Below are 17,976 nucleotides of genomic sequence, written 5' to 3' on the forward strand. Positions count from 1 at the left end.
TAAACATTTGTTCTTAACTGACTTGTCTAGTTAAATAAAAAATCAATTTTTACCAATGTGTACCAACTATTAATTACACAAAATATCTGTAAATGTATAATTCTTAGTGAAGCCTGCAAAACACATATAGCCGCATAAATCACTTTAGGTATGCATATACATTATTCATGTTAAGTGAAACATAAAATCTTCATCAGTAGTCGACTGTGCAGGTGTTGTGTGTGCAGTTAAATGGAAAGCTATTTCTTTAAGAGTTGAGTGAAAGGCGGAGCCAGAGTATATTCTTGTAGCGTGGTGGAGCTTAAAAGAACATCACTCACAACAATAGTATTATTGAGTAGTCTCTCAGAACATAAAGAATAGTTACTGTACCAAATGCGTTGTCCTTTATTTCTCCTCAGTACAATAGCAGACTGAAGCTTGGAAATTGGGCTATACTAACGTCTACGGCAAAACACGGGAAGTAGAACTGTCGCCAGAAGAGGATTCTTAACGTTTCTACGTAACAGCTGAGGAAAACTGCGAGCTTGTAAGGTGAGCTCTAAAAACATCTTGGTTTGCAGTGACATGTGTATTTATTTATTTGTGTGTGTGTGTGTGTGTACGTGTTGATGACGGCAGCAGTGATTGATGCAATCTCTTATCTCAGCCGGTACATTTTATCATACATTGTATCCCTCCGTTATAATATCTTTATTATACTGCTATGCCTTTTCATACTAAACAATACACTACTATACAATATGTTAATATATTCAAGGTTGGAACAACTTGTTCTCCCTGTACAGCTAAAATTGGGTCTGCGCTTTTAATTCCAGTATGTGACAGCGATTTTGTTCTTTATAGAGACCAAATCAGTCAATACTAGAATTAAGTGTAGAACCCATGTCGTGTAAATGTAAATACAATACCGATATACAACTGTATTGATTTGAGGTGAAAAGTTGATAGTTCCATATCGGTATATTATTTGACGATATATATCGCAATATTATTTTTAACGATATTACTGTTATTTTTGCGCTAGTCAGCTGTACCTGCACCAAAACTGCAGTATTTTTTTCTTTTGCTTGCTCTCCATATTTTAAAATCTTGAGCCAATATGTTTTCAGCACTTTTATTTCCATGACGGATCAAAAGTCGTTTTCTCATGGCTCTCTTGTCCATGTGCAGCAGACATAGTGAGCAATATGTTTGGAACATCAAATCGCAATAAAATCACAGTATGGAATAGCATTCATACAGAATCGCGAAACCAATAGAATCACTATACCTATCATATCGGCAGCTAAGTATCACGATAATATTGTGTCCCCAGGCTTATTGACAATGTCAAGAATCAAGAAGTGATGGATCCTTATTTCATCAGTTACTTGAAATTGGGGAAAACGTATATTATGGAGTGAGCCACATACTTGTAAATTCGAACAATCAATCCTGTAAAGCAAGGGGGTGTGTGCACTGTTTGCCTGCAGCACAGGTAGAGCGGGTATGGTTGCTCGGGAAACCGCTGCATAGGTGTCGTAAGTGGGGTGTGAACCTGTTCTTTCTATGTTTTTCTGTGCCTAATGTCGCTGTGTGTAGTAAGGTTATGTCCCGAAATGTCACCATATAAGGCTGTGGCCGAAAGTAGTGCACTGTAGGGAAAATGTGTGATTTATCAGATGTGCGCAAAGTTCTCATGTTAGTGTGTAGCATACATGGTGTGTAAAACCATACCTCTTGGCCTGGAGTGACTGCGCTGTGCTCGAATAGGCCTGTGTATTACTCTTTTGATAGTACGCTATGGATGTCAAATAGAGATGGTCATCATCATCACAAGTGTGTTTACCACACCGCTTGTCTTCCCACAACAACAAAAATCCTCTGCTCTTTGAAATAATTTGCCTGCAATGTTCCCATTCATTATTTCTCCATGACTACTACATTTGTTTAATCCTGGTGTTGCCTCTAAATACACTAGTAAACTGTGATCAACCACACATCCTTAAGTGGAGTGCAGGGCTGAAAAAGGTTGGTATAAAATAAATGGACGACTGTGCTCCACCACGTACCTTTATTCACAAACAAACGACGTTGAAGTGATCTGACGAAGGTTCTTGCAGGACCCAAACTTTTTATTTTTGTGAATAAAGGTACATGGTGAAGCTCATGAATGTGTGGGCTCTTTATTTTATGCCTGTAAATAAATGAAATGTAAACTATGGTTAACCAGTGCCAGGATGAACTGTGTTTGCACCTGTTACCAGAGGAAGAGCGTGCCTCTCAGCGTTCATTATCAAGGATCAAGTTGCGTACTATCCCCTCTGAACTGAATCCTGGGCAAGGGATGGGAGAGATGCCATGTTGGGCAATTTGGCCTGAGCTGATGTCCTGGGCTGTTCCAGAGCTTTGTTTCCGAATGACCAGCTGTCTGGGCAGCACATCAATCTGTCCTTTCTCTAGAACTGCTGAGTTCTTAAAAGATCATGGATGTGTTCTTACTACTTGATGATGGATGGTTGACGATAGATAGATATTGTTCTGGCCATAAATGTATTGTACATGCAAACCACAACACTCATTGACTGAACTATTCCTCCGTATGATCAGCTGTAAATGGCATAGACTTCTTTGAAGTTATGGTCTCCATCAATTGAGCAGAGATGACCCTAAATCACCCAGATTAGGTCTAACCACTCTACCCAAAGGAAGTCAGTGGCTGTTGTGTGATGCACTCATTCCCCTCTCTTTCTGGTCGCAGGTTCCTAATTAAAGGCCATGTCCCCAGAATAAGTTTATGGTCTGTATGTAGGGCAGCCCAGCCCCCAAAGTGACTCCTTTTATCAACACTCTATGCAGGTTTTATTGTCTTCTCAGGAATTCAGCATTTTCTGTGTTGATCTTGCCAACCCCCATTTTCACACCTCTGAGAAGCAGAGGTTCTATTGTCTGATTGGAGGATAACTTTAAAGTACTACTATTGGTCAACAGCTCAGATTTTGAATCCAAACAACTCAGATGCTTATAAAATGGTATTCGATTAATTGTTCTTCCTCTTATGTTCCTGACTTGCTGTGGTGAGATACTTGCACTCTTTATCTCTCCCTCTCATGAGCTATGGGCCATGACACACGCTATGGTTTCTTTGTCTCTCTCTCTGACCACGCTCTCTCTCTAACCATGCTTAGAATAAGTATGGGATAAATGCCAATGTTCTGTACATTACCTTGGAAATAATGTACAATGCAACGGAGTTAATTTTTCCAAGGAGGTGTACAGAACGGTGGTGTTTATCCCACTTATACCACAGTTGCCAAAGAAAGCACTCATTTACCAGTAGGAATAACTTTTTTCGTTGATATTTTCATAGGCAAATTCATACTTTCTCATCTTTTGGTTGCTAGAGATGCAACCCAGTCGTTGGTTCGACTAGTTTGATATTGATGGATGCGACCCAGTTCTTTGTTCTGTTGACATGGCAATGTTCTTATTCCTTGCTTGCTGTTAGCCAACCAACTAGTTACGGCTATACAGTCCCAACCTCTGCAGCCAGAATAACTGCACAGTTTATTCCGATGCGTTTGTTTAAGCTGTTAGCCCGCTTATCCCACAGTTGCCAAAGAAAACTATACTAAAATCACATTTACCGGTAGAAATAAAACATATTTTAATTTATATAAGCAAATTCATACTTTATCATCTTTTGGTTGCCAGTCGTTCGTTCTTTATGTTCCATTGACATGCTCGCTGGCAACGTTCTTATTCTTTGCTTGCTAGCTGACAAACTAGCCAGCTAGCTACGGCTAACACAGTCATGAACCCTGCAGCCAGAAGCTAGCTAAATAGTTTGTTTCTAGCAAAATTACCAATATAATAAGCGAACGAAAAAATCTAAGTTGCTGAAAACAGCTGGTCAAACTAGGAACGTGGGAGTATTTTACAGCATAGTGCCACTTGCGCCATGACTGCAACAGTAGGGACCAGAGGAATTCATGTTCACCAAGTTAGGTCATCAGATGCTCCAAAAATGTCTCTGCACTAATAAATGCTAGCTAGCTGCATTTCTTTCCTCGTTAGACTTGCGTTTCAAATGTATCCAATTTCAGTTTGTGTGGTTGTTCGTTTAGCTTTCTGTAACTTTGTAGCAAGTACAGTCTGCATGTATAGGTGTTTATTGCGTCATGATTGCCAGGTGTCACAACATTTTTTCCAACTGTGCCGTTAACTGGTTTTAATGTCCATTCTAGAATGCCCTTCTAACAATCAGAAACGAGTATTCAACAATGCTGTGGTATAATGCGTTGTAACGCTTGTTAGTGCTTTATAACTTAAGCTTTATGGCTTTTATGTGAATACATTCATTTTACTAAATAAATAACTTTTATTTAGAATTCCATTCTCAGACATTTCTTCATTGCCTATTACTGTAACTCTTGCATATTGCTAATTATCTAATGGAGTCCGATAAACATTTTAATAGGCAAATTGCTTAATCTTATTCAAATCACATGTGAGGTATATACAATGTATAATATCATACTTATCAAATATTACTGCCCACTACACAGACCTAAAACATCAATGTGTCGTGAAGGAATGACAGTTACTGGTCATTTCTCGTCTGACCTGGGATGAATGTTCTCCTGAAGACTGAATACATTGGAACATTTAGCTAATAATGTGCTGGTGTTATTTGTTTTATTTGGATAAGAGCGTCTGCTAAATGACTTAAATGTAAATGATGTAAATGTACACTTTGTTCTGCATATAGACTTGATGTCCTCCCTCTGAACCTTGCTTGCATTGTTTAGTCAGCCCTGATACACATTTGACATGACTCGAACATCCAGGTCATCTGACATGGGGAGTGCTTGCAACACCAGGCATATCTCTGGTTACAGGAACAGTCTAATTTAAAAGAGATCTCTTGCAGTCAGAGCTACCTGTCTGATGGGACTCAATCAACACTGCTGTTGTAAAAAGACACTGTCATTGGTTTGGTTAAAAAATCAGCCATGATGTTGGGGGGATAGCATATTATGGCAAAATGTGTACAATAGCAGAAAATGTGCTTTAAAATGTCAAATCAGCCTCATGGAATAGAGTGAACAATAACATGAGATTATATAAAACGGCACATGTTTTGCTTTTAAACTGGATTTCCTTTTTTCTGATACTTGGAGAAAGCTTTTAACTAGAGATGTGATATTTATTGACTGTAAAATACAACCGCAGAGGATTGTGTCTCATGTTGGTGGAAATGTGTCAATGAACATAATAAAGAGGATATCTAATTGTGCTTTTATTACCGGCTCCTGCCTTGGGCCCCCTTCACTTTCACTCATGTTCCTGTCTCTTGTCTGTGTTACAGGTCCAGCAGTAGCTGCCAGCTGGGCGAGCCGAGTGTTTCCTGGCTTTGATGCGACCCGATTGTGCCTGGAGCATGTGCACAGCGGGCCTGACTGCCCAGGAGATCTGTTTACCTGCAGACAGCCCCTTCCTGCGGACCAGTCACTGTCTCAGCATGGCTGAAGCCAAGCCCTCATGGAGCCACCGCCATGAGCTGGACAAGTAAGTCCCCACGTGAGTCCTCGGTTACAAGAAGAACATGGTTTATTAGTTCATAGATGCCTGAAAGAAGTCAATAGAACTCAACCAAAACATTGGAATTGCCATGGAAAAGGGATGTTGGGAAAGATCCCAAATCTACATTTAGGCTATTGTTTGTAATGTAGTATTTCACACTACGTTGAAGTAAACATCAGAGTATAATACTTGTTTGAATGTTAACCCCAACACATGTTCATGTCATCTTCACCAATCAACTGCATTACCCGTAGAAACGATTTTGACCACCACCAATTTCTGTATGCTAACCAGCTTTACAAACGGGAGTTAGCATTTAGCAGTCACTTCTTCTAAACCTGAAAAGGGAAAACTTCTAAATGTTATGCAGTGAAACAGGCAAATATATCAAAATTAGACTTTAGTAACATTGTGGGCCTATTACAATACGAATATCCACTTTGTTAGGCCCAGATTTGTCAAATGTGCGCCAATCTGGTCAATAAAGCGGTCTGTGTTCCCTTAACCACATCTATATTTTACTAAGTGTATTCCTGCAGGGATGGTTTGAATTGCTATAACTACATGTACAGTATCTGGGACAATTACTAAACTATGTGCATCGTACCTTTTTACAGCTTGTACTTCAGTATGGATCCAGCACCAACAGAATACAACTTTCGATTTCAGCAGCAGGTGCCACCATCGCTCAATTCTGAGAGTAAGTACTGGACCCAGCCACTGTAGATTCTATTTCTATGTTACCAACCACCACTTACACCCACAATCCTTCCTTTTGCCCTCAGCCTTATACACAGCCTTACAGGGAAGGATTTAATACCATGTCTCTGAGCCAACTGGTTGATGTTTACTGGGAGGTTCTTGTTTCTATAAGAATAGAGAGTCAGAATGCTGGCTTCCCAGGATCTGCTTGAAGTATATCCTGGGGAATGTTTAACCAACCAATCAATCATACTGTATATTATGTACATACTACTTATGCTAGTTGTTATTACTCTTTTCTTCTACTTTTTATTACTACTTGTTCTTTTATTACTTTTGTATTTGGCATTTGATTCTTGACTGATGTTATTGTACTGCATTGTTGAGGAGCGTTAGCAAGTAAGTATTTCACTGTACCGTGTGCATGTGACCAATAAACTTTGATTTGAACAAAATGATGAGAGGAGAGGCGCTTTCAAGTAATTGCGGTGTGTGTCTCTCTGACCTCCACACTTCCAGGAACCTTTTAACCTAGGGACCCTGCTAGGAGCCTGGCTAAAGTGAATTAGTGGTGCACTATGGTTGTAACTTTCCCTGGTAGTTACAAAATGCCAATATTTTGATTGAATTGCTTTTCTAACCACCTTCTCCCTGCAGGACAGAAACATAGCCCCGGTGCACAGTGGTTACCCCCAAAGAAATCCCGTCCCACTCATCTGTCCCTGTCATCCAGCACTGAGCCCTCCACCCCTAGCCCTGCTGAGGATGACCAGGTGGTCCCTTCCTTCCAGAGGTTGTCTGTGTACGAACACTGTAGTCCCCCCCACACACCTAGCCGGGGGGCCAAACCCCTGCCTCCTCTCCCTGGGCGGGCAGACCTTTCCCCTGACCAGGCCATGGACAATGAGGTGGAGTTCTTCACCAGTTCAGATGACCGACGCTGCTTGGTGCCTGAGCAGTGTCACCCCAAACCCTCTGCCTTTCGCTACGGAGCCCCCAGCCGCAGGAGCTTCAGGGGCTGTGGGCAGATTAACTATGCCTACTTTGAGGGACCTGCGGGGCAGCAAAGACAACAGGAACAGAAGGAGCAGCAGCGGGTACAGGAACAACAGCGGCAACAGCACAGCAGCAGGAACAGCAACAGAGGTTGGAGCAGGAGGTGCGGGAGCAAGCAGAGCAGCAGCCGGTGTGTCCCAGACAGCAGGACAGAGCCCAGAGGAAGCTGCGGCGCTCTCACTCTGGCCCTGCTGGCTCCTTCAACAAGCCCACGTCGCTGCGCCTGCCCTGTCACCACCGCCACACCCAGGGCATGGACAAACCAATGGTGCCCCCCCGCGTGCCCATCCCCCCACGGCCCATCAAGACTGCAGACTACCGCCGCTGGTCAGCCGAGGTGTCCTCTGGGGCATATAGTGACGAGGACAAGCCCCCCAAGGTGCCCCCCAGGGACCCTTTGTTGTCTCAAGGCAGCTCCCGTACCCCCAGCCCCAAGAGCCTCCCCTCGTACCTTAACGGTGTTATGCCCCCCACACAGAGCTTTGCCCCAGACCCTAAGTACGTGAGCTGGGGTTTACAGAGGCAGAACAGTGAGGGGTCTCCCTGCATCCTGCCTGTCATGGAGAACGGCAGGAAGGCCAGCACCACACACTACTTCCTGCTCCCACAGAGGCCGGCCAACCTGGACAAACCTTACCCGGAGAAGATACTCCAGGATGTGGACTGCCCGGCAGGTCGCAGTAGGGGGGCTTCAGACCCAGAATGGGATTGTCAGACCAAGAGGAAAGTACAGGTGGATATAGTTTGACCCGGAGGAGACAAATTAGGGAAGGACTCCAGTGGACACGTGCAATCAACCACTGGGGACACGGTGCCTCAGGATGCTGAGGCCTTCAAACACTTACTGCTGCTTTAACACTGACGACTTCGGTAGTTTTTACCTTGCTATTCGAAAAACATATGGGTATTTGACGTACCATTTACAGTTACTGGGACTTTAGGAACTGCAACTACAACAAAGATGCATGATCTAAATGTGTTCTCTAACTATTGAGTGTGTGGGTAATATGTAACAATTTAGAGTTTTCTTTTTTTTATATGATTTAATATTTTAGTACATTGAGCATATGTAAATGTTTTTCTGATGGTGGTGCAGTTAGCGTATAAGCTGCCTCAAGTTCTCAGTGGTGTGTGTGTGTCACATGTATAGGATGTTTTGTGAGTTATATGTTGTGTTTTTGATATTGCTTTTGTGTCTCAGAACTTGGGGACAAAGGGTCAGTAAAGCAATCATCTCCTATTGCATATATGAAGTCTAAAGAAGAGGCCAATGTATTGAAACACTTTATGAAGGATTCTCCACCCACATCCCCATTTTAACTCCTATTATGTATAAGCATGAATATAGGAATGCACATATGTTTCCTGCCTTGTTGATATTTCAGTCTTACTCAGGCCACTATGTTTATGAATGGAAGTGTATTTCTGTGTTTCCCTCACTGGATGTACACTCTGTACCAGTGGGAGAGTGGAATAATGGTATGCCTGTCTCCAGTGGAATGTCTAGTGCAGTTTGTACTTTGTGTTAGGCGTGTGTGTGTGTGGTGCAACTGTGTTCCTGTTTTCCCTGCTGATTTTGTGACTTTTCTACCATATCGTAGAAAACTAGGTTAACAATATTTGTTACTGTTCTCTTCCTGTTTTCAACACTGCTGCCAAATACATGGCCGTAAAGAGAATCCTCCCTAACCCTTATGCTACTTTCAGTGTCCAGGTTATTTTGTGTTGCACAAAAATGTGCCTGTTGAACATATGTGAATGTATGATTGTCTTACTGTTTGGGCAGCTCAGTAGCTGGTCAAGCTGGGAGTCATTGTCTTCTCACTAATTGTCTTCAATACTACCTCCCAATGACAAATCAATATATATATATATATACCCAAAAACCTTGTGGAACGTAATCCTAAAATAATTTGAAATGAAACCTCTAAATTAAAACTGAAACATTGCCAAATATTTCTCAAACGCCCTCAGTGAAAATATGATTAAAATCCAAACCACTACTTCACTTTCCATAGTCCATTTATTTGACATTATTTTGACTACACCAAGTGATCGTGGATCCCAGAGACGTTGGGCTCACCTGATAACATAGACATATTATGCTTGACTGTGTGGGGCTTACCTACCTGAAACGGACTTTCCTGTTCTGCTAATGCATTCCTGCCTGACATGATTGCAGTGGGTGTGGTCCAGAGACTTTGGCTGCTGGCGGCCAGGAAATGATATGGATTTTATTGTTATAGATTATTCAAGAATCATAATGATGACATAGTGAATTTAGCAAGTGCATCGAAGTAACCCTGGATATAAATCATGGTGGTCGAATTGGATAGCAGATTAGCTCTACAGTCAAATGGTCACTTAAGTACATTTTCCCTCAAAGGGAAAACAAACCTAGTAGAGGCTGTGTCGTTTTATATTTAATGTATAATACATTGTTTACATTGTACACTGATAGGTTATTTAATCTTAACCTATTCCCATGTCTTATCGGAAACAATGCAATCAAATGAAGACTAGTTCATCGAGAATAATTGCCATTATCTGCTGTGGTGAAACGAATGCACTGGGAGTAAAGAACATGATGCTGTGTTTATTTAACATAAATAAACTAGTCATTATGAATATTTGATCAATGTATCAGTCTTTTAAAGGGAAAAATAAAATGACTTATTTATGAATCGGCCTTTGTTCTGTACTCTGTTTGTTGAATGGTGTGAGATGAACTCTGATTCAGCTGTTTGGCCTGTTTTATCACCCCCACCCACACCCTCATGCAGTGCCTCATTACAGCTGGCTGCAGTCCAAACACACAGCAGAGCGACTTATTCAGACAGACAGGTATACATTACCTTCCCCTTCCTGGTTGTAAGTATGACTCGCTACCTGTTGAGCAACTCAGAGGCCAGGTAACCTGGTTCCTCAGGTCTTCAGTGCTTCATGTTGCCTTGTTTCACTGAGTCCATAGCTTGAATGATGATTGGAAAAGTTATATTCTTATTTGAAAAGATTTGTCAGTGCAGTTACTCATTTTTATAGCACAGGACAGCTATGCACACAGAGCAGGACTGAAATCATTAGCCAAATCCAGTATAGGGTGCGGTCACCTGCTCAACATTATTCTTATACAGTACATTGGTTATTGTCTCTGGAAAGGGTAGCTCATAAATTACCATTCCTTTTTTGCTGTAAGCATATAGTATGATGGTCTATTGACGGTGATGGTGCTGTATCCTCTGAGAGGAACAAAAGGCAGCAGTGTGATCTAGGCCACCTGCCAGCTCTTTCACCTGGCTCTCGCTCAGGTGAGCTGCTAGGCAACAGCATGGACGGTGGCCATGGCAACAGATGGTGACAAGGGCTATCTATTTAAATGGTGGTCCCAAATGGGGACAGTAAAGCGTAAGTACACAAAATCAAGACGAAGCAAAGAGCAATAATGAATCTGGTCTGTGCGACGCATTTGTGAATTCATGCAAGAAAAACTTACATTAACCACAAGAAACATCCCACAAACAGAAACACGACAGGAACATGCACACAGGGGATGCACATTTCAGTGTTCATTGTCTTAACCATGTTTTACCTCAAGGCTGACAAAGTGTGAGATTTACCCAATGGAACAATCTCCCTCTTTTTATGGCTGTTCTTATTAAAATAATAAATAAATATATATATATAACCTTTGTGCTTTCGCCTGCAGATGTCTGTGACAAATATTTCAGTGTGGTTGCAATGTCTGAATGTCCTCTAATAAGTCTGCAGCAAGATTATAAAGGTCTGGTTATAGTCTGTGGTAGAGACAACATTATGGCTGTTTTCTATCCATGTGGGGGAGAGGGAGGGGTCAAATAAAACACAATTGATTTAAAAAGGGTCCATCGAATGTTGTAGTGTTTTAGATACAAAAACTGTCATGTTTGAATCAGCCTTTCATCTATGTCTATACAAAACTGTTATGTTTGAATCAGCCTTTCATCTATGTCTATACAAAACTGTCATGTTTGAATCAGACTTTCATCTATGTCTATACAAAACTGTCATGTTTGAATCAGACTGTCATCTATGTCTATACAAAACTGTCATGTTTGAATCAGACTGTCATCTATGTCTATACAAAACTGTCATGTTTGATTCAGACTTTCATCTATGTCTATACAAAACTGTCATGTTTGAATCAGACTGTCATCTATGTCTATACAAAACTGTCATGTTTGAATCAGACTTTCATCTATGTCTATACAAAACTGTCATGTTTGAATCAGACTGTCATCTATGTCTATACAAAACTGTCATGTTTGAATCAGACTTTCATCTATGTCTATACAAAACTGTCATGTTTGAATCAGCCTTTCATCTATGTCTATACAAAACTGTCATGTTTGAATCAGCCTTTCATCTATGTCTATACAAAACTGTCATGTTTGAATCAGTCTTTCATCTATGTCTATACAAAACTGTCATGTTTGAATCAGCCTTTCATCTATGGCTATACAAACCTGAAACAATATGATCAAAGGAATAAACCGGATTTAAAGGATAAAAAGGCAGAGTGAAATACCAGCTTGAATAATGGATACAGTATAAGAGCCCAGAGAATATATCACATTGGCAGTACTGGCAAAAATGGCACAAAATGCTACCTGTCCCTCTACTTCCAATACTCTGTAGGCTATCAGCCGTAATGCCCAGAGTGAATTAACGGGAAAGGGGGATACCTGTCCCTCTACTTCCAATACTCTGTAGGCTATCAGCCGTAATGCCCAGAGTGAATTAACGGGAAAGGGGGAATGCCCAGAGTAATGAATTAACGGGAAAGGGGATACCTGTCCCTCTACTTCCAATATTCTGTAGGCTATCAGCAGTAATGCCCAGAGTGAATTAACGGGAAAGGGGGATACCTGGGGAGTAACCCAGAGTGAATTGTCCCTCTACTTCCAATACTCTGTAGGCTATCAGCAGTAATGCCCAGAGTGAATTAACGGGAAAGGGGGATACCTGTCCCTCTACTTCCAATACTCTGTAGGCTATCAGCAGTAATGCCCAGAGTGAATTAACGGGAAAGGGGGATACCTGTCCCTCTACTTCCAATACTCTGTAGGCTATCAGGGGATACCTGTCCCTCTACTTCCAATACCTGTAGGTAATGCCCAGAGTGAATTAACGGGAAAGGGGGATACCTGTCCCTCTACTAATGCCCCAATACTCTGTAGGCTATCAGCCGTAATGCCCAGAGTGAATTAACGGGAAACCTGGGGGATACCTGTCCCTCTACTTCCAATACTCTGTAGGCTATCAGCAGTAATGCCCAGAGTGAATTAACGGGAACCTGTCCCTCTAGATACCTGTCCCTCTACTTCCAATACTCTGTAGGCTATCAGCAGTAATGCCCAGAGTGAATTAACGGGAAAGGGGGATACCTGTCCCTCTACTTCCAATACTCTGTAGGCTATCAGCAGTAATGCCCAGAGTGAATTAACGGGAAAGGGGGATACCTGTCCCTCTACTTCCAATACTCTGTAGGCTATCAGCCGTAATGCCCAGAGTGAATTAACGGGAAAGGGGGATACCTGTCCCTCTACTTCCAATACTCTGTAGGCTATCAGCCGTAATGCCCAGAGTGAATTAACGGGAAAGGGGGATACCTGTCCCTCTACTTCCAATACTCTGTATGCTATCAGCAGTAATGCCCAGAGTGAATTAACGGGAAAGGGGGATACCTGTCCCTCTACTTCCAATACTCTGTAGGCTATCAGCCGTAATGCCCAGAGTGAATTAACGGGAAAGGGGGATACCTGTCACTTGTACAACTGAATGCATCTCTGAATCAGAGAGGTGCGGGTGGCTGCTATAATTAACATCCACTTCAACAGCACCCAGGGAACAGTGGGTTAACTGCCTTGCCCAGAACAACATATTTTTACCTTGTCAGCTCAGGGAATCAATCCAGCAACCTTTCAGTTACTGGCCCAACGCTCTAACCAACAGGCTACAAGCAACAGCTCTTCAAACATTGGCAATAACGGTAAATGTCATGCAACTGAACATTGCATGATGTGAACTGAACCTATTGCATGACATTATTGCCAACACATTCAAAGAGAAAACAGTTTTTATTTGTGTTCTTTGTTATACTGTTATTTTATTATTGATGCTCTTCCCTAACTTTCTGAAAGCACATGCAGTTGTCCTTGGAAAAAATGATGTGTGCTCCCCCTAGCGCACATAGGTTGTAATTGCCACATGATATTAGATAAATATGAAAATATTACATTCCATTTAAAGATGTGAAGAATGGAAGAAAAGGACGCAGATGATTCGTCTCGCCGTTTATTTAAATATTTGTCAAATTAAAATATATATGTGAACCCAAAGCCCAGAAGTGACATATTACACTTAGTCAACAGATGTAACGTACACATCTAATACTCATACAGGGTCGTCTTTAATGCCAGGAAATTGTTCATCTAGATCTCATTCTATTTATCAAGTCCTCAAAGGACAGTAGTGTGTAGCCTTATGCTTCTGAATTCCAGTAAAATAGCTGCAGTACAAAATTAATTTGATTCACAATGATTATGCATATTATAAAGAATAAATATTCGTGGTTAAACGTTTTAGGCAGCTTGAATACTTTATTCTGTGTTATTTTGAAGAAAATCTATTGTTGTTGGCCATTGGGTCTTCACCTGAGAAAACATTTTGGATAATCATATCACTTAAAATGTCAACATTAGTATTCATTAAAATAGAGAATTATAAACAGCCGGTGCTCTAGACTGTGAAAGTAATTACATGTAAATACTTGTTATTATGGCATATAGAGAGGTGTGATGTTTTAGTGTAGATACTATATTTTATATTTACTGACACTCATTACTGGATGTAATTTTTCATTCATAGCAAAGATTGTAAGATAGGACAAATATGAAAGACATGAAACAACAGAAATGACAGTATAATGCCTGTAAATGTACATTTTATGTTGTGTCAACATTGTCAAGATGCAGGCTGAATACTCCTGGGCAGCCTTCATCAACTAAATCAGTATTTGTGTAGACTGGTGAACTGCCATGGTATGGACCGAGGTCTAAAATCAAAATGAAAACAAATTAGTGTTATAGAAAGTATAATATTCTGGTTGTCAGTCATTGGGACATAGAGGCAGAGATGAGCATACCTCTTTGTGTGAAGTCAAAAAAGTCATCTTTGAGAGACATCAGTCTTCTGGCAGGTGGCTTGTCAATGTGCCTGAGTTATAAAAACAACATTTTTTAAACCATAAAATGATATTCCTTACACAGATTGCATCTAATTTACTTCAAATCAAGGAATCATTTGCATGGCATACAAGAATATGCCTGTATTATGTTATGATACCCACCATCGTCCCCCACGGTTCCTTCGCAGGACCACGAAAACCACGATGAGAACTAGTATGAGGAGGATGCCTGCCCCCAGCGCACCAAAGAGTGCAGCATAGAAACCTCTTCCCCTGCGGAAGCGCTCACACTGGGGTCCATCATACTGCTCCAGGGAAGACTCATAGCACCTTTGTCAAACAGTGAGGGGGTTATGATGCATACTGCTTCAGCATTTATGTTTCAACATTTAATTTGGTTACATTTAATTAACTGAAATTACTTTGTAACATTGTGTAACACAACTTAACATGTACCAAAATCCCAGCACTACATACAGTGCCTTGGGAAAGTATTTAGACCCCTTGACTTTTTCCAATTGTATGTTACAGCCTTATTTTAAAATGGATACAAACAAAAAGTCCTCAGAAATCTACATACAATACCCAGTAATGACAAAGCGAAAACAGGTTTTTCGAGAAAAAAAACAACAAAAAAACATTTACATACATTTTCAGAACCTTTGCTATGAGTCTCGAAATTGAGCTTGGGTGCATCCTGTTTCCATTGATCATCCTTAAGACGTTTCTACAACTTGATTGGAGTCCACCTGTGGTAAATTCAAATGATTGGACATCATTTGGAAATACACACACCTGTCTATACACACACCTGTCTAAGGTCCCACAGTTGACAGTGCACGTCAGAGCCAAAACCAAGTCATGAGGTCGAAGCAATTGTCCATAGAACTCAGAGACAGGATTGTGTCGAGGCACAGATCTGGGGAAGGGTAGCAAAACATTTCTGCAGCATTGAAGGTCCCCAAGAACACAGTGGCCTCCATCATTCTTAAATGTAAGAAGTTTAGAACCACCAAGACTCTTCCTAGATCAATCAGGGGAGAAGGCCTTGACCAAGAACCCGATGGTCACTCTGACAGAGCTCTAGAGTTACTCTGCGGAGATGGGAGAACCTTCTAGAAGGACAACCATCTCTGCAGCACTCCACCAATCAGGCCTTCATGGTAGAGTGGCCAGACAGAAGCCACTCCTCAGTAAAAGGCACATGACAGCCCGCTTGGAGTTTGCCAAAAGTCACCTAAAGACTCTGACCATGAGATTCAAGATTCTCTGGTCTGATGAAACCAAGATTTAAACTCCTGGCCTGAATGCCAAGCGTCACGTCTGGAGGAAACCTGTCACCATCCCAACGGTGAAGCATGGTGGTGGCAGCATCATGCTGTGGGGATGTTTTTCAGCAGAAGGGACTGGGAGACTAGTCAGGATAGAGGGAAAGATGAACATATCAAAGTACAGAGAGATCCTTGATAAAAACCTACTCCAGAGTGCTCAGGACCTCAGGCTGGGACGAACGTTCACCTTCCAACAGGACAACGACCCTAAGCACACAGCTAAGACAACGCAGGAGTAGCTTCGGGAAAAGTCTTTGAATGTCCTTTAGTGGCCCACCAGAGCCTGGACTTGAAACCGATCAAACATTTCTGGAGAGACCTGAAATTAGCTGTCTAGCAACGCTCCCCATCCAACCTGACAGAGCTTGAGAAGATCTGCAGAGAGGAATGCAGGTGTGCCAAGCTTGTAGCGTCACGCTGTCGTTGTAAATAAGAATTTGTTCTTAACTGACTTAATAAAGAAATGTTAAAAAGACCCAAGAAGACTCAAGGCTGTAATCGCTGCCAAAGATGAGTAAAGGGTCTGAATACTTATGTAAATGTGGTATTTCCGTTTTTGCAAACATTTTTAAAAACCAGAGTTTTTGCTTTGTCATGAGGTATTGTGTGTAGTTTGATGAGGGAAAAAAACCATGTAATCCATTTTAGAAAAGGTTTGTAACGTAACAAAATGTGGAGAAAGTAAAGGGGTCTCAATACTTTCTGAATGCACTTTATCAGATTGAATCAATTCTGAAAACAAATAGGGTCTTACAGACAAATAGGTCCACTTTGAACATTATTAAAGCATTCTCCGTGTCTATGACAGTAGTCTGGATACTGTTTACAAGGCCCCACACACTTCCAGCTGCCATCAGAGAGCTCTTCTGTGTAGTTGGCAAAACCCAGACGACAGGCCACAAATGACCTCAAATCTGCAATATCTGATTAGAAAACAATTCCCCATCAAAATTACTCTCATATCTCTACTAAATTCAATAAAGTTTGATTTGACAATGTTTTCAAACAAAAATGAAACTATTTACAATTTACAAATACAAAAAAACATTATGCCTGATACATGTTTTTAATTGCCACACATTACTTACTCCTTATTTCCATTGGTTGGAAGGTAATGTTGGTAATCTGGATTCGCACATTTTCAAATGCTTGACTGATAATCATTAGGTTATCTGTGTTGTTCAAGATATTCCTAAGTATGGGTTCCAGTTCATTGTTGAGGAAATCAATTTGGGATGCATTGTTGGGATAGGTGTATTCCGCTATGCTCTCTGCAACAATACTTCCAGGTCTAGAAGAATAGACATAAATCACATTTCAAGAGTTCAACAGTTGATTAATATAATAGGAATTTGATTTGCAGTATTTAAGTGTATTTTATTCGTGTTAAACTTAAACTTCTTAGATGTTTGAGTTTTGAAAATATAATAACCTACTTTAGATTAATGACTTTTACATCTTTAAAATTGTGTGGATCTGCTCTCCTGCAGAGAGCACTAAGCTGAAAAACAGAAAGAAAAAATATACATTTGATATATTTCACTTTGATCCTGTAAAACAATTGTGTATCAAGTAGCCATTTTAGGCCTATGTGTTATTGTAACTACTTCTTTATTCAATAACAAATGATACCTTATTGCATTAGTATTCAGTTGTTCACATATATTACTGTACCATTACACATTTATGAATAATGCTTTTACAAAATCACACAACATTAAAAAACATATTGCATACCTCCTTAATCAAAGTTTTGATTAATATTTGGGACTTGCTGGAGTTCATATTTTCATACTCAGTCTCAAATTCCCTCATAATCCTCAAAGAGACATTTGCCTTTCTGGTTGGTACTGCCTTATCTGCAAAGAAATGCATGCCTACATAAGTACAAACATACAGAGAATCCCGTTTTGTTATTAGTAAATTGAGGGCAGTGAAGAAGGGCTTGATTCAATCCGTATCGCCAAAGTTCAGCGCTATAGGATGATGAAAGACCATGTTCCTATCCGCTTTTTTTTCATGGTAAATGCTTGCCTGACAACTCACCCTGAATTTAATTCTGCTGCTCTATCGATCGCTACACATATTCAATCT

At 40.9% G+C, this 17,976-nt stretch overlaps 2 protein-coding genes across 2 annotated transcripts; one reads left to right on the plus strand and one right to left on the minus strand.

Annotated features, from left to right (window-relative positions):
* The first annotated feature begins 298 nt into the window (after positions 1–298).
* On the plus strand, positions 299–10,010 carry LOC115143245 (ERBB receptor feedback inhibitor 1-like). The gene is given in 5 exon segments (XM_029683421.2): positions 299–534; positions 5,354–5,553; positions 6,186–6,268; positions 6,928–7,391; positions 7,394–10,010. Coding segments are annotated over 4 exon segments (1,380 nt in total). The 5' UTR covers positions 299–534; positions 5,354–5,401; the 3' UTR covers positions 8,075–10,010.
* Positions 10,011–13,763: 3,753 nt separating this feature from the next.
* LOC115142331 (mucin-3A) lies at positions 13,764–17,757 on the minus strand. The gene is made up of 7 exons (XM_065000725.1): positions 17,620–17,757; positions 17,319–17,383; positions 16,971–17,173; positions 16,637–16,805; positions 14,714–14,881; positions 14,510–14,580; positions 13,764–14,419 (listed from the first exon to the last, which is right to left on the minus strand). The coding sequence occupies exons 1-7, from the start codon at positions 17,755–17,757 to the stop codon at positions 14,310–14,312; spliced, it is 924 nt and encodes a 307-aa protein (XP_064856797.1). The 3' UTR covers positions 13,764–14,309.
* Between the last annotated feature and the right edge of the window lie 219 nt (positions 17,758–17,976).

Source organism: Oncorhynchus nerka, linkage group LG15, assembly GCF_034236695.1.
Source record: "Oncorhynchus nerka isolate Pitt River linkage group LG15, Oner_Uvic_2.0, whole genome shotgun sequence".
Lineage (NCBI taxonomy): Eukaryota > Metazoa > Chordata > Actinopteri > Salmoniformes > Salmonidae > Oncorhynchus > Oncorhynchus nerka.

Excerpts from the sequence above, each read along its gene's own strand:
- LOC115142331 (XM_065000725.1), bottom strand. The coding sequence starts at position 17,757 with ATGCATTTCTTTGCAGATAAGGCAGTACCAACCAGAAAGGCAAATGTC. Across the intron at positions 17,174-17,318 it reads GTAAAAGTCATTAATCTAAA|ACCTGGAAGTATTGTTGCAG; the intron begins GTAGGTTATTAT and ends CTATTCTTCTAG. Across the intron at positions 14,882-16,636 it reads CAAAGTGGACCTATTTGTCT|GTGCTATGAGTCTTCCCTGG; the intron begins GTAAGACCCTAT and ends TGTTTGACAAAG.